The 12,734-nt window shown below is 35.9% G+C and overlaps 2 protein-coding genes and 2 pseudogenes across 2 annotated transcripts; all 4 read right to left on the bottom strand.

Moving 5' to 3' along the window:
* Positions 1 to 89: 89 nt before the first annotated feature.
* Positions 90 to 12,734, bottom strand: part of LOC118029494 (putative germin-like protein 2-1) — a 53,147-nt pseudogene continuing 40,502 nt past the window's right edge.
* On the bottom strand, positions 3,033 to 4,849 carry LOC118029484 (tetrahydroberberine oxidase-like). Its single transcript, XM_035033396.2, has one exon. The coding sequence runs from the start codon at positions 4,840 to 4,842 to the stop codon at positions 3,232 to 3,234; it is 1,611 nt and encodes a 536-aa protein (XP_034889287.1). The 5' UTR covers positions 4,843 to 4,849; the 3' UTR covers positions 3,033 to 3,231.
* Positions 7,050 to 8,864, bottom strand: LOC118029489 (tetrahydroberberine oxidase-like; annotated as a pseudogene).
* Positions 10,717 to 12,418, bottom strand: LOC118029486 (tetrahydroberberine oxidase-like). Its single transcript, XM_035033398.2, has one exon. It carries the CDS (start codon positions 12,394 to 12,396, stop codon positions 10,789 to 10,791), a length of 1,608 nt encoding a protein of 535 aa, XP_034889289.1. The 5' UTR covers positions 12,397 to 12,418; the 3' UTR covers positions 10,717 to 10,788.

The following is a 12,734-nucleotide window of genomic DNA, read 5'->3' as shown; positions in this document are numbered from 1 at the left end:
TGAGGTCTTTATGATATTATTTGGTTTATTGTAACGGAATAGAAAAAAGAATGGTAGCTGAACTAGACACAGGAAAAAACGATAAAAGGAAGGAAAAATAGACTTCTAAATTTATGCCTAACAAAACAGGTTGCATCAAGAAGCAAAGACTAGTCATCAGATATTGCACTGTCAAGCCTTTCTCTCACCTTCCACAAGCCATCACTCCCCAAAAACTATGAGTTCAGCGTCCTCGTCAACATGGGCAATCATTATATCTGGTTCTGACGTAATGTGGTTTTTAATCTCCCATCACCAAAAGCCCTCGTCATTGCTAACTGCCCGTCCATGAGCGGCACATTGCCTGAGCCAACCACAGATCAAGAGCTCACAGAAAGATAAAGAGGCCCCACTCTTTCACACACCTCAGAAGAAAAAAGAATTGTATGCACCTGGCGCTTTAGACACAAAATCCGCCCTTGCTCTCGATCGGCAAGTTCTTTCTCCTCCTGGGGATCATGATCTACTTGTCTTTCTTCTCCCACCATTTCCCATTTCTTGTCTAGAACTTTGATTGCAGGGAATTGACAACATTCTTGTGCAACTGGAAAGCCTATGCAAGAATGTCGCTAGGAATGTCTGGATTAGACCCAAACACAGCATTCGCAATGGTGATGACACCTGGGTTTAGGCTGTTCAAGGCTGCTAGGAAACAGCATTGCTCGTTCCCACATTTCTTTGAAAGTGAACAAGATTTATAGGGAACACAAACACGCCACCCTTTTGTAAGACCTCGGTAATGAGACGGTTTTCAGGGTTGGATGTAACAAATCCAACTTCAAGACTACCTTCAAGAACTGTCAAGATTTCAGAGGCACGAGGGTGCGTGTGTAGAGGGTTACTACCAGATGGTGCATAGTCAATGCGTGCAAAAGAGATACCAAGTGTGTTAAGTCCTGGTATTTGGGCTACATTCACTGCAGGTACCCTCGAACCCACTGCATTTGATGTGTTGCCTAGCATGTGAAGTCCACTGAAAGAGAAGTCACTAGCTTGAACACTCTTGGGGTCCTTGCAAGCCAAGCCGCTGACAAGAACTGCGCGCCATAAAATAATTAAATTGTGTTATTTTCTTTTATGAAAAAATCAACAAAAATAAACAAATTTACATTAAATTTTGTTTTTGAGATAAAGGCAGTCTTTCTATAACATAATCTTCACAAAAATCATTAGAACAAAATTCATCCTTTGTCTATTCTAAGTGATTTTATAAAATAACCATTTTTTTTTTCAACTAATATCTTCTTAAAACAATTAAACACATTAGACTTTTTTTGTAAGTATAATGATGTTCTTCTATTATAATCATCAATAAATAGTAGAAAATACAAATTTTATTCAATGAGTATGGTTGAATTGGACCATATACGTTTGCGTATATCTCTTATAAGGGTTAGCTTGCTTTAGATATAGACTCCTTTAAAAAGTTCTTGCCTACTATTTATCATTCACTCAACTTATTTAGATGTTCAATGAATGGTAGACCCTTTAACATATTTTTTTTGCACCATAATCTTTAAGCTATCAAAGTTTACATGTCTAAGTCTTATATGTCAAAACCATGTCTCATATTTCACACATGCCTTTAAACATTTAGGCACATCTGTCTCTATATTTAGCAAAAATATTTTATTCTTTATCATGGTTACCTTTGCAATCATAATTTCATAAGTATCAAGTAATATCAAATTATAATCTTTTATCTTAATTTCATAACCCTTTCTCCAATAATTATCCTAAACTCTATATGTTATTTCTTTACAGTTGAGATATAATAAACATCACCAATAAATTAATGACTATCATCTTTCATTTGAATCAGGATCATATCTTTCTTTGATGGAAACCTTTGAATGATTTGCAAAGGTGACATTACCTTTAATTGATTCATCAAGCTCTACAAATTTATCTTTGTCTCTACTCATGTGATTGCTAGCTTCATTTTCTAGATACCACGTGTTTTCTTTGGTTTTCATAATTCGTTCATCATGGACTAGTAATATGGTGGCTTCTTGCTTCTCTTTTACTACTAAATTGGCATTCTTTTCAACTTTTTTGGTTGGATTCCAACAATCCCTGGCATAATGACTTATTCTTTGACAATTATAACATTTAACTTTTGTTTTTTCAAACCTAGGTCTCTGACTGCTACTGTCAGTGGAATCGGTTGACCAATTTGCTTCATTTGGTCAACCAATTGACCTATTGAGGCTGCCTCAGCCTCCTCTTCCAAATCTATCTTTTTTTTTTTCTCTCTTTCTCCACCTTGTCCATGTCCTCTACCTTCTTTGGTATATCCAGAGTTATCTTGCTTTTCTTTTGTATAAAATTTTAAGAAGAGTGCTTGTGCATTTATGCCTTCTTGAATTTTGTTGAGTTTTTCTTTATAAACTTGTACTTTTCTCATGAGACCTTAAATTGTCAAAAAAATTCATATTCTATGATTTCTCTATCATGACTACTATATAATGAAATTTCGTTTGCAGCAAGCATAAGATTTTTTCTACCACACACGATTTCTTTCATCTTCTCCGATTCTATATTTTTTTCCATCTAATTATATATGGCTAACATTCTAGAAAAGTAATTCCAAATATTTTATGATTCAAGCATATACAATATTTCAAACTCACTTCATAACTTTTATAAGCAGCACTAATTTATTATATATAAAAAATTCAATTGCTATAATAAAACTGATTAGCTACTCTATAAACTCGTTCATCTTGAATGCTACTATTGAAATTAGACCACAATTTATGTATTTTTATGATAAAACTTGCTGGTATATTTCATTAAATTCCTGACCAATACTATGTGGCTTTGTAACTCTGTTATTTTCATTTTGAAACTCCTCGAAGTCCTTTTATTTTGGCTTCCTATCCATTAATTTATCCGTCTTCAGCACAATGAGCAGCAATGCTGGATGGTATCAAGTCATTAACACACACAAAATATAGAAAAAAAACTTATATATAAAACAAAGATTGAAGTGTTCAAACAAATGATCAATGCTAATTTATTTGAAAAACAAATGACATGTGTTCTCCATTTTTATTGGACTAATACATAAAAACTCTGGCCATAAATGATCACTGACCAAACTTTTACTAATGTCTAATACAGTAGAAAATACCTTTATCAGCATCAAATCATCATTTTCAAATATAAAAAAACATCTGGTCGCTATGATCACGAAGAAGAGAGTGGTGGGATGCTTTGTTCATTTCTAAAGAAATTATCAGGATCAACTGCAGTCTTCACTTGTATTAACCTGTCAAAGTTATTCTTGAAATATTTCCTGCCCCAAATGCTTGCTTGTTTATAACTTGTGTTGCCTTGAATATTGTTCATCCCTACGTCAAGGTCCCTATAACCGATATATGCTTCTCGAGGGTTTTTTGAAACATAAGGAGCCGTGTAACTGTAAAGCCTTCTAATCCAAGCTACATGCCTCATTGATGCTTCCTTGCCTTGCTCATTCCAAAGCAGCAAGTATTGAATTTTGTATAAATTACCAGCTCTGTGAGCAAATGGGATGCTAGATTCCGAAATCTGATCCATTTTTCCTCCATATGGAACTAGGATCAATCTAGGCGTCTCGATACCTACTTTAAGGAACCTTTTCCATATCCCTTCGAACGCAATTTCAGGCATAGGTTTCTTGACGTAGTCAGATTTTCCTTTGAAATTTGTTATGTATTGAGGAGTCCTGTTGAGCAACACATCCAAGGAAGAATTAGTAGAATATCCAGAATTGTAGAGGACAAATTCTACCCAGCTCATTTCGGTGCAATCATCTTTCACTAAACCGAGCTCAGGGAAGTTCTCTTGCATCAATGGAAGAAGCCTATCAGCTCCACCAAGAAATAAAGAAGGGAATTCAGCTTGTATTGTTGAAATTCCTTCCCGACTAGAATTAGTTTTGGTTATATATGCTGTAATGAAGAGATCTTCGGGAAGCTTATTTGCAACGTACTGCCACCGATGGATTAACTTGGTTGCATTTTCTTCCAAAGATCTTACGACGGAGAAGATCGTCACTGTGTGTGGAACAGGAACCAACTTCAATTTCCATGCAACAACAACTCCAAAAGTATTTCCTCCACCGCCTCGAATGGCCCAAAACAAATCTTCTCCCATTGATGCTCTATCAAGAATTCTACCTTTAGCGTCGATTAATTGAGCATCAATTATGTTATCAGCAGCAAGGCCATATTTCCTCATCAGCCCTCCATACCCTCCTCCACTTAAGTGCCCTCCGGCACCAACAGTAGGACAAGCACCTGCAGGAAAGGCAAGAGTTCCGCTTTTCTCGGCAATGCTATGGTAAAGCTCGCCAAGAGTTGCACCAGCTTGAACCCAAGCAGTGCTGTTTTCTCCATCAACATTGATTGCTCGAAGATTGATTAGATCAATGATGACAAAAGGGAGAGCAGAAACATATGAAAGACCCTCATAATCATGGCCGCCGCTGCGAATTCTAACATTCATTCCATGTTTTTGGGAACATAAAATGGTGGCTTGAATGTGGGATACATTGATTGGTGTGACAATAACTAGAGGTTTTGGGGTTGCAGTTGTATTAAACCTGGAGTTCTGTATAGAGCCCTGCAAGACATGTAAATAGGAAGAGTTGTTTGGGGTATAAACGAGCTCGGAAAAGGAATTGGAGTCTTCAGAATAAAGGGAAAGGCATTGTAGAAAATCCTCATGAGTCTGAGCTGAAGCTGACCATAAGAAGGAAAAGAGAAGGAAACACAGAAATGGCAACATTGTTGTAGTGCTTAGACATGTAGTCATCTCTATAACTACTTGATTTGAGTGTAGGAACTTGGTACCATGCTCTCTTATTTATACTACATCTATTAAGAGAATGGTTGCTTGGCAAGAAAATGAGTTTAAAGGTGTAATTATAGATATTTTTTAAAATATTTTTTATTTGAAATTATATTAAAATAATATTTTTTTAATTTTTAAAAAACTATTTTTGACTTTAACGCATTAAAATGATCTTAAAATATAAAAAAATATTAATTTAAAGTAAAAAATAAATAAAAAAAAATTAAATCTTTTTAAAAACATTTTTAAAATATAAAAAACAAACAGGATGAAAAATGTTTTATGAAAAATTTGAACAAGTTAAGCATCTAGACACGGCTAGAAAGTTCAAATCAACAGATATCCACAAAAGCAGGTTTTTTCCATGGCATTGAATCTGTCTGGTGGCTCAAAATTTAGGACTCGTAGATAGTTCAAATGACGACGCTTGTAAAAATAATTTTCTAAACATATGCTAAACTTCTTGTTCAAGTAATTATTATTTTATCCAGAATGTTGAATGTTGAGCTTGTAGTTCTAATAAACTTATAATTTATGGTCTGATATTGCGTAATTAGGAATAGTTTTCTAAGTTTAGGGGCCAGGATTTTCAAGCTCTAGAAAACTAATTTGCTTAATCTCAACCCTCCATCCGTAATACTGTCAAGTGTCCATTCTGACAGGCTACTTTTTGAGGCAGGTTTCGTTGACTTTGGTTGATGCATTTGCTCATATTAGAAATGTCATCCAGTATCCACAAAAGCACTGCACTTTTTTATTTTAACTGCTCAAAATCTAGGACTAGTCAATAGTTCAAATGACCACGTCTGTAAAAATTAAAAAAAAAAATGGAAAAGAGGGTGAATACACTGTTCACACAGACCCCATTGCATTTTGGATGGGAAGAACCTTCTTTCCCATTTTTTTTCTTTAAAAGGAAAACTCATAGGCTAATAGAATTTTCTTTGTACTGGGATCATTTTGGTATTTTAAAATTGTTTGGGGACAAAATAGATTTTTTCTTTTGGATTCCATGGGAAAATGACATCAATGTTGTTAAAAAAAAAATTTAGTTAGGCTACCATAAAGGGTTATTTTCATCCGTTGATATCAAAGTGTACAATAATTAATTGAAGTGAACATTGTGGTCATGTAATCCATAATAAACATCGACACAAACAAAATTACAAATCATATTTAAGAATAAAAATTTAATACAATGATTATCTTAGTTGAGGCACTAACACTACTAGTAATTATAATGAATCGTAAATGGAAAGTATAAAAAATAACATTAGCAAGACAATTATTTTTCAGTAAGTTGAATTTTTGTTTATTTAAGAATCAAAGTTTTGAAATCCTCTCAAACATAAATAATTCATTAAACAAAGTCTGTAATCTCTACTTGTAATGTTTGTTGCTATTGTGTTCTTCTTTTATCCTATACACCTATTTGTTGTGGCTGGGGTGGTTCAGTTAGCTTCCATGTCTAATTCCCTAACAAATAATTCATCTCATCTTTCATAGCGAACTCTCATTTGCTTGATTCTTCAACTTGCATAACTTCATCATGATTTTATTTTTCACCATTATCTATCGACATGGTAGCTTTCCCTTTGAAAGAAGAAGCTCTCACTCAACTCAAACTCTTCTCGACTCAACTCAAACTCTCACACTCACAACACTCTCTCTTTCTTTCGGTGTTTAGCTCCCTAGTGTTTTTTTCACACATATTGTGCTGTGTTCCCGCAGCGAGTTGGAATAGATCCAGCTCATTCCAACACATGCCATGCCAACTCATTTCACCTTACGACAACTCATCTCTTGGTGATCATCGTTTCTTTCACTTGCAGCTGGACAGTAAGTGAGATAGGTGCCATCATTTCTTCCACTTCTAGCTGGGCAAGAAGTGGGTGGGGGTGTGCCTTTCGTTCTCCATTAATTAACAGGTTGTTTGTCGTTCGGCATTAATATTATTACGTCAGAGAGAGAGAGAGAGTAACATGTTTTTTGCATCTTAGTACGTAAGAGGAAATTCTCAAGTACAATCGTAATTGCAGTACCATCTTTATTTTCTTCGCTATTATAGCCTACTTTTGCACACAATTTCTTATTCGTCAAAGTCCAAGCTTTTGAATATAGAAAAATTGAAACTCTCCACATCGATCCCAACAGTTCAACCTTCAATCTTAGAAACAATGAAATGACAGCATATTATTGAATTTGAATGAAATCTCACATATTTCTTGGACACCTTCAAATGTATCTCAGAAGAAAAATTGATCTTAAAACGGATAACTTTATTGATGTCTCTACAGATGAAATATATAATTATGTATTACCGTTAATTTTCTCTTCTTGAGCCTTTAATCACCAAGATGAGAGAGGTGGTATGCTCTGCTCATTTCTGAAGAAATTGGCAGGATCAACTTCAGTCTTTATGCGTACCAGCTTGTCAAAGTTATTTTTGAAGTACTTCCTACCCCAAATGCTTGCTTGCTTATAGCTTGTGTTGCCGGCAAGGTTATTTATCCCGAGGTCAAGGTCTCTGTAATTGACGTATGCTTCTCGAGGATTTTTCGAAACATAAGGAGTCATGTAACTGTAAAGCCTTCTGATCCAAGAAATATGCCTTTCGGATGCTTCCTCGCCTTCTTCTGTCCAAGCCACATAGTAGTGAATTTTGTATAAATTTCCAGCTCTATGTGGAAATGGGATGCTTGACTCGGAAATCTCATCCATCTTTCCCCCATAAGGAACCATGATCAAACTAGGGGACTCAATGTCCTTTTCGAAGAACCTTTCCCACATCCCTTCTAGTGCGGTTTCAGGCAGGGGTTGTTTAACGTAGTCAGATTTCGCTTTGAAACTTGTTATGGATTGAGGAGTCCTATCAAGCAACACATCCAAGGATGCATTACTTGGAAATCCAGCGAGGAAGAGGGCAAACTCAATCCAGCTCAGTTCAACGCAATCGTCCTTTACAAGACCAAGCTCAGGGAAGCTCTCTTGCATCAGTGGAAGAAGTATATCAACCCCGCCAAGAAATAAAGAAGTGAATGTTGCTTGTATTGTCGGATCTCCTCCTTGACTAGAATTAATTCTGTTTACATATGCTGCAATGACGATATCTTCAGGAAGCTTATTTGCAACGTATTGCCAACGATGGATAAGCTTGGTTGCATTTTCTTTCAAGACTTTGGGGACAGCAAAGACGGTCACTGTAGGCGGAACTTCAACCAAGTTTACTTTCCAAGCTGTAACGACTCCGAAGCTATTTCCTCCACCGCCTCGAATGGCCCAAAACAAATCTTCCCCCATCGATTTTCTTTCAAGAACTCTACCATTAGCATCAATTAATTCTGCATCAATCACGTTATCCGCAGCAAGACCATATTTACGCAGCAAACCTCCGTACCCCCCTCCACTAAACTGCCCTCCAACACCAACAGTATGACAAGCACCTGCAGGGAAAGCAAGAGTTCTACTTTTCTCAGCAATGCTATGGTAAAGTTCACCTATAGTTGCACCAGCCTGAACCCACGCAGTCTTAGTCGACAAATCAACGGTGATCTTACGTAGATTGATCAGATCAAGGATGACAAACGGCAGAGCAGACATATAAGAAAGACCCTCATAATCATGCCCACCACTTCGAATCCTAATCTGTAAATTGTGTTTCTGGGAACAATGAATGGTAGCCTGAATATGTGACAAGATAGTTGGTGTAACAATGACTACAGGAGTTAATTTTGAAGAATTGAACCTAAGATTTCGAATCGAGAACTGCAGAACAGTGGCATATGAAGTGGTGTTCGGGGTGTAAATGACCTTAGAAGTGGCTGGGGAGTCTCCCGAATAAAGGGAAAGACATCGAAGAAAATCCTCATGAGTGTGAGCTGATGTCCCCCATGAGAGTGGAAATAGAAGAATCAACAAAAATGGTAGCATTGAACTGCTAATTAGATAAGTCATCAATCACTGTGGTTTCGAGCAATGAAGCTTGCAAGGGCTCCCTCATTTATAGTATCATCAAGAAGACTTCTTAGCCTAGGAAGAAAGAAATTGAGGACATATCTAGAAAGGTCAGATCAAGAATTTGTCATATTATATTAGTCAATGCATCAACTTTTGAAATTTGTGCCAAGAAAAGTCCTTAACTTATTGCTAAATGTCAAAAGCGGCTTCAAATCTCCTCAGCATAGCAAAATCTTTATAAGTTATATCGTCAGTATAACTAAATCTTTCAAAGTTGGAACTTACTACGAAGTTCAAGCTAGCCTAGAAGCCAACCCATTGGGTTAAAGAAAGCTCATTTGCATGTTATTGATTGTTGAAATTTCAAAGATATCGACTATACCCAATCATGTTAATTATTATGTCTGCAATTCATATTCATATTCATATGTAGTGTTGTTATTATTTGTTATTTTTTTCGGGGCTCCTATAAAAATAAAAATAAAAAGAGAAAAAGAAAAAATAAAAATTATTGGAAGAAAATAATATATATAAAAGCTGAGAAGAACATATCATAACCCCTAGAAAATTGTCAAAAATTGGTTGAGAAAGATCAAAATATATAAAATTAGAAAATTTGATAGCATATTTTCAAATGAAGATCCTATTAGCAAAGATTTTGAAAAGGAAAATTCAAAATTGTATATTTAAGGACTCAATTGAAATTTTTCAAGATTTAATTAAATTTATTAAGGGTTTAATTACAAAAACAAAATAATTTTTAAAGTCAACAAGAAAAATAAAAATTAAATATTTTCATTTTGACTTTAAAAATAATTAACTTATTTTAGATCGATGACTCACAAGCTAACTTGATAGCCCAAAGACCCAGACCATTTTTCATGGTTAGCTCTTTAAGCTCGGTCCGCAACTATGGAAATAAACAAAGATTTCAAATCAATTAATAACTTAACCAAGAAGAAACTTGAAGTAAGAAATTGATTGTTAATATAAAAAAGATTTCCATAATTTCTTGGAAAAAAAAATTTCAATCATGCTGTCTACCAATGTAACTATTAAAATAACTCTTTCTTATTTTGTTTTACTAGAGCATTATTTTCCTAGTATTCGACATTTTCTATTTCGATTTTAGAAATTATGTATCTTTTTATTATAATTCGATAGCAGATTCAGATTTCCTTACATGCCATTATTCGAACTTGCCACCAATTTCTGATAAGCACAACTATTCAACCCATTGAATTTAAGAAGTTTAAAATGCTATTAGTCATTTGAAGTTCTGAATTTTTCTTGTCATTTTCGAAGATTTTTATTAAAAGAATGGTTTCTCATGTTCAAATTTAATATGTGGTTTGATCATAATTATCAGGGCTTGATCTCTGTAACCATTGTCCATGTGATCTGACACTGCTCCGTCTTCTCTGTTGTTCTTGGTTTAGGTCCTGTATGTCTGTCTAGAGACTATAAACTATTTTAAAGCTAAATAACTAGAAACTTCCAAGTAGATGATTCCTTTTGATGATGTTTTGTTCTCCATTCCTTCATCTTCAACTATAAATGACAAAGCAGAAAAAATACAGTTCTGCAACACTCAAAAAGGAAGTGAGCAAAGAAGAGACATCAGGCTGAACCTTGCCTTCACAAGCATGATGGAGTTGGAGGAAGTTTTTTATGACAAGTTGGAAGAAAATTAAAATAAATTCTCGAGGATATAATCTTTGATTAGGGTCAATTTTTCTGACAAGGAAGAAAATCAGAATTTTTAACATTCAAAAGACAACATCGTATTGAATTTGTGTGATATCTCACACTTTAGATCATTACAAAGGGAAATTTTATGAACTAATTCACATGATCTAAATTGTTATTGGGCCATGCTGAAATCTCATACATAAGAGAAGTATTATTATTAGCATTAATCCCATACATAAGAGAAGTAGCTCCCTTTGATCACCAAGATGAGAGAGGTGGGATACTTTGTTCATTTCTGAAGAAATTGGTAGGATCAACTTCTGTCTTAATGCGAACCAACCTGTCGAAGTTGTTCTTGAAATACTTCCGACCCCAAATGCTTGCTTGTTTATAACTCGTGTATCCGAGGTTGTTCACTCCTAGGTCAAGATCTCTGTAATTGACATATGCTTGTCGAGGATTTTTTGAAACATAAGGAGTCATGTACCTGTACAGCCTTCTGATCCAAGCTAGATGCCTTTGGGATGCCTCCTTGGTTTCTTCACTCCAAGACAGTACGGGGGCCAATATGTATCGATTGCCAGCTCTATGAGGAAATGGAGTGCTGGACTCCGAAATCTCATCCATTTTCCCCCCATAAGCGACCATGAAAAGTTCAGGAACCTCGATGTCTTTCTCAAAGAACCTTTTCCATATCCCTTCAAATGCAATTTCAGGTATAGGTTCCTGGACGTAGTCAGATTTTGCTTTCAATTGTAATGAGGTTTGAGGTCCTTGAGGAGTCCTATCAAGTAACACATCCAAGGAGGCGTTGCTTGGAAATCCACCAATGTAGATGACAGACTCAATCCAGCTCATTTCCGTGCACTCATCTTTGGCCAAACCAAGCTCAGGAAAGCTCTCTTGCATCAAAAGAAGAAGCTGGTCAACCTCACCAAGAAACAAGGAAAAGAATGTAGCTTGTATTGTTGACTTTCCTTCCTCACTAGAATTAACTCTGCCTACAAGCACATCGATGATGATGTCTTCAGGAAGTTGATTCGCAACGTATTGCCACCGATGGATGAGTTTGGTTGCATTTTGTTCCAAGGTTCTTGCTGCAATAAAGACGGTCACTTTAGGTGGAACTTCAACCAACTTGATTCTCCATGCGATAACCACTCCAAAGCTTTGCCCTCCACCACCTCGAATGGCCCAAAACAAGTCTTCTCCCATTGATTCTCTATCAAGGATCCTTCCTTTAGCATCGATTAACTGAGCATCAATCACATTATCTGAAGCAAGGCCGTATTTGCGAGAGATCGTGCCATATCCTCCCCCACTAAAGTGTCCTCCAACACCAACAGTAGGGCAAGAACCTGCAGGGAAAGCAAGAGTTCTACTTTTCTCAGCAATTCTATAGTAAAGTTCCCCTAGTGTTGCGCCAGCCTGAACCCATGCAGTTTTATTGGTTGCATCGACAGTGATTGATCTAAGATTGATCAGATCAACAACGACAAATGGGACAGTAGACGTGTAAGATAGACCCTCTAAATCATGACCGCCACTCCGAATTCTAATTTCTAACTTGTGTTTTTGGGAACAATGGATGGCAGCCTGGATGTGCGATGCATCCGTTGGTGTGACAATGACAAAAGGTTTCAGTTCAGAAGAATTGAACCTGGGGTTTCGTATAGAGAAATGCAAGATAGAAGAATACGATGAATTTTTTGGGGTGTAAATAACTTTAGAGATGGCTGTGGAGTCCTCAGAATGAAGGGAAAGGCATTGAAGAAAATCTTCATGAGGACGAGCTGATGCTACACATGACAACGAAAAGAGAAGACAGAGTAGAAATGGCAGCATTGAAGAGCTCAGAGAAGTCATTTTTCATTCTACTATACGCTTATGGTTTTTTGAGTGCAGAAACCTGCAAAGGCAGTCCCAAATTTATAGTATCAAGAAGAATTCTTGCTTGAGAAACAAGTAAATTGAAATGAGAAGAGCTGGAGTTTCAGATAGATTAAGAGGGTGTTTGGGGGTGTGGTAGCGGTTGCTTTTCAAATAGCTTTTCGTGCTGAAAAGCATGCCAATAATGTTTTTTTATTTTTTAAAAAATTATTTTTGATATCAGCACATCAAAACGATCCAGAAAGTACAAACCACACTCAATTTTAGTAAAAAAAAAAATTAAAATTTTGTAAAAAACAGGTTGCACCGCAGTG

The sequence above is a fragment of the Populus alba genome, chromosome 11 (genome assembly GCF_005239225.2).
Source record: "Populus alba chromosome 11, ASM523922v2, whole genome shotgun sequence".
Taxonomy (NCBI): Eukaryota; Viridiplantae; Streptophyta; class Magnoliopsida; order Malpighiales; family Salicaceae; genus Populus; species Populus alba.
Note: the sequence above shows the minus strand (reverse complement) of the source record. Positions and strands in the feature narration are given on the sequence as shown.

Coding starts and splice junctions, on each gene's coding strand:
- LOC118029484 (XM_035033396.2), bottom strand. CDS start 4,842: ATGACTACATGTCTAAGCACTACAACAATGTTGCCATTTCTGTGTTTC.
- LOC118029486 (XM_035033398.2), bottom strand. CDS start 12,396: ATGACTTCTCTGAGCTCTTCAATGCTGCCATTTCTACTCTGTCTTCTC.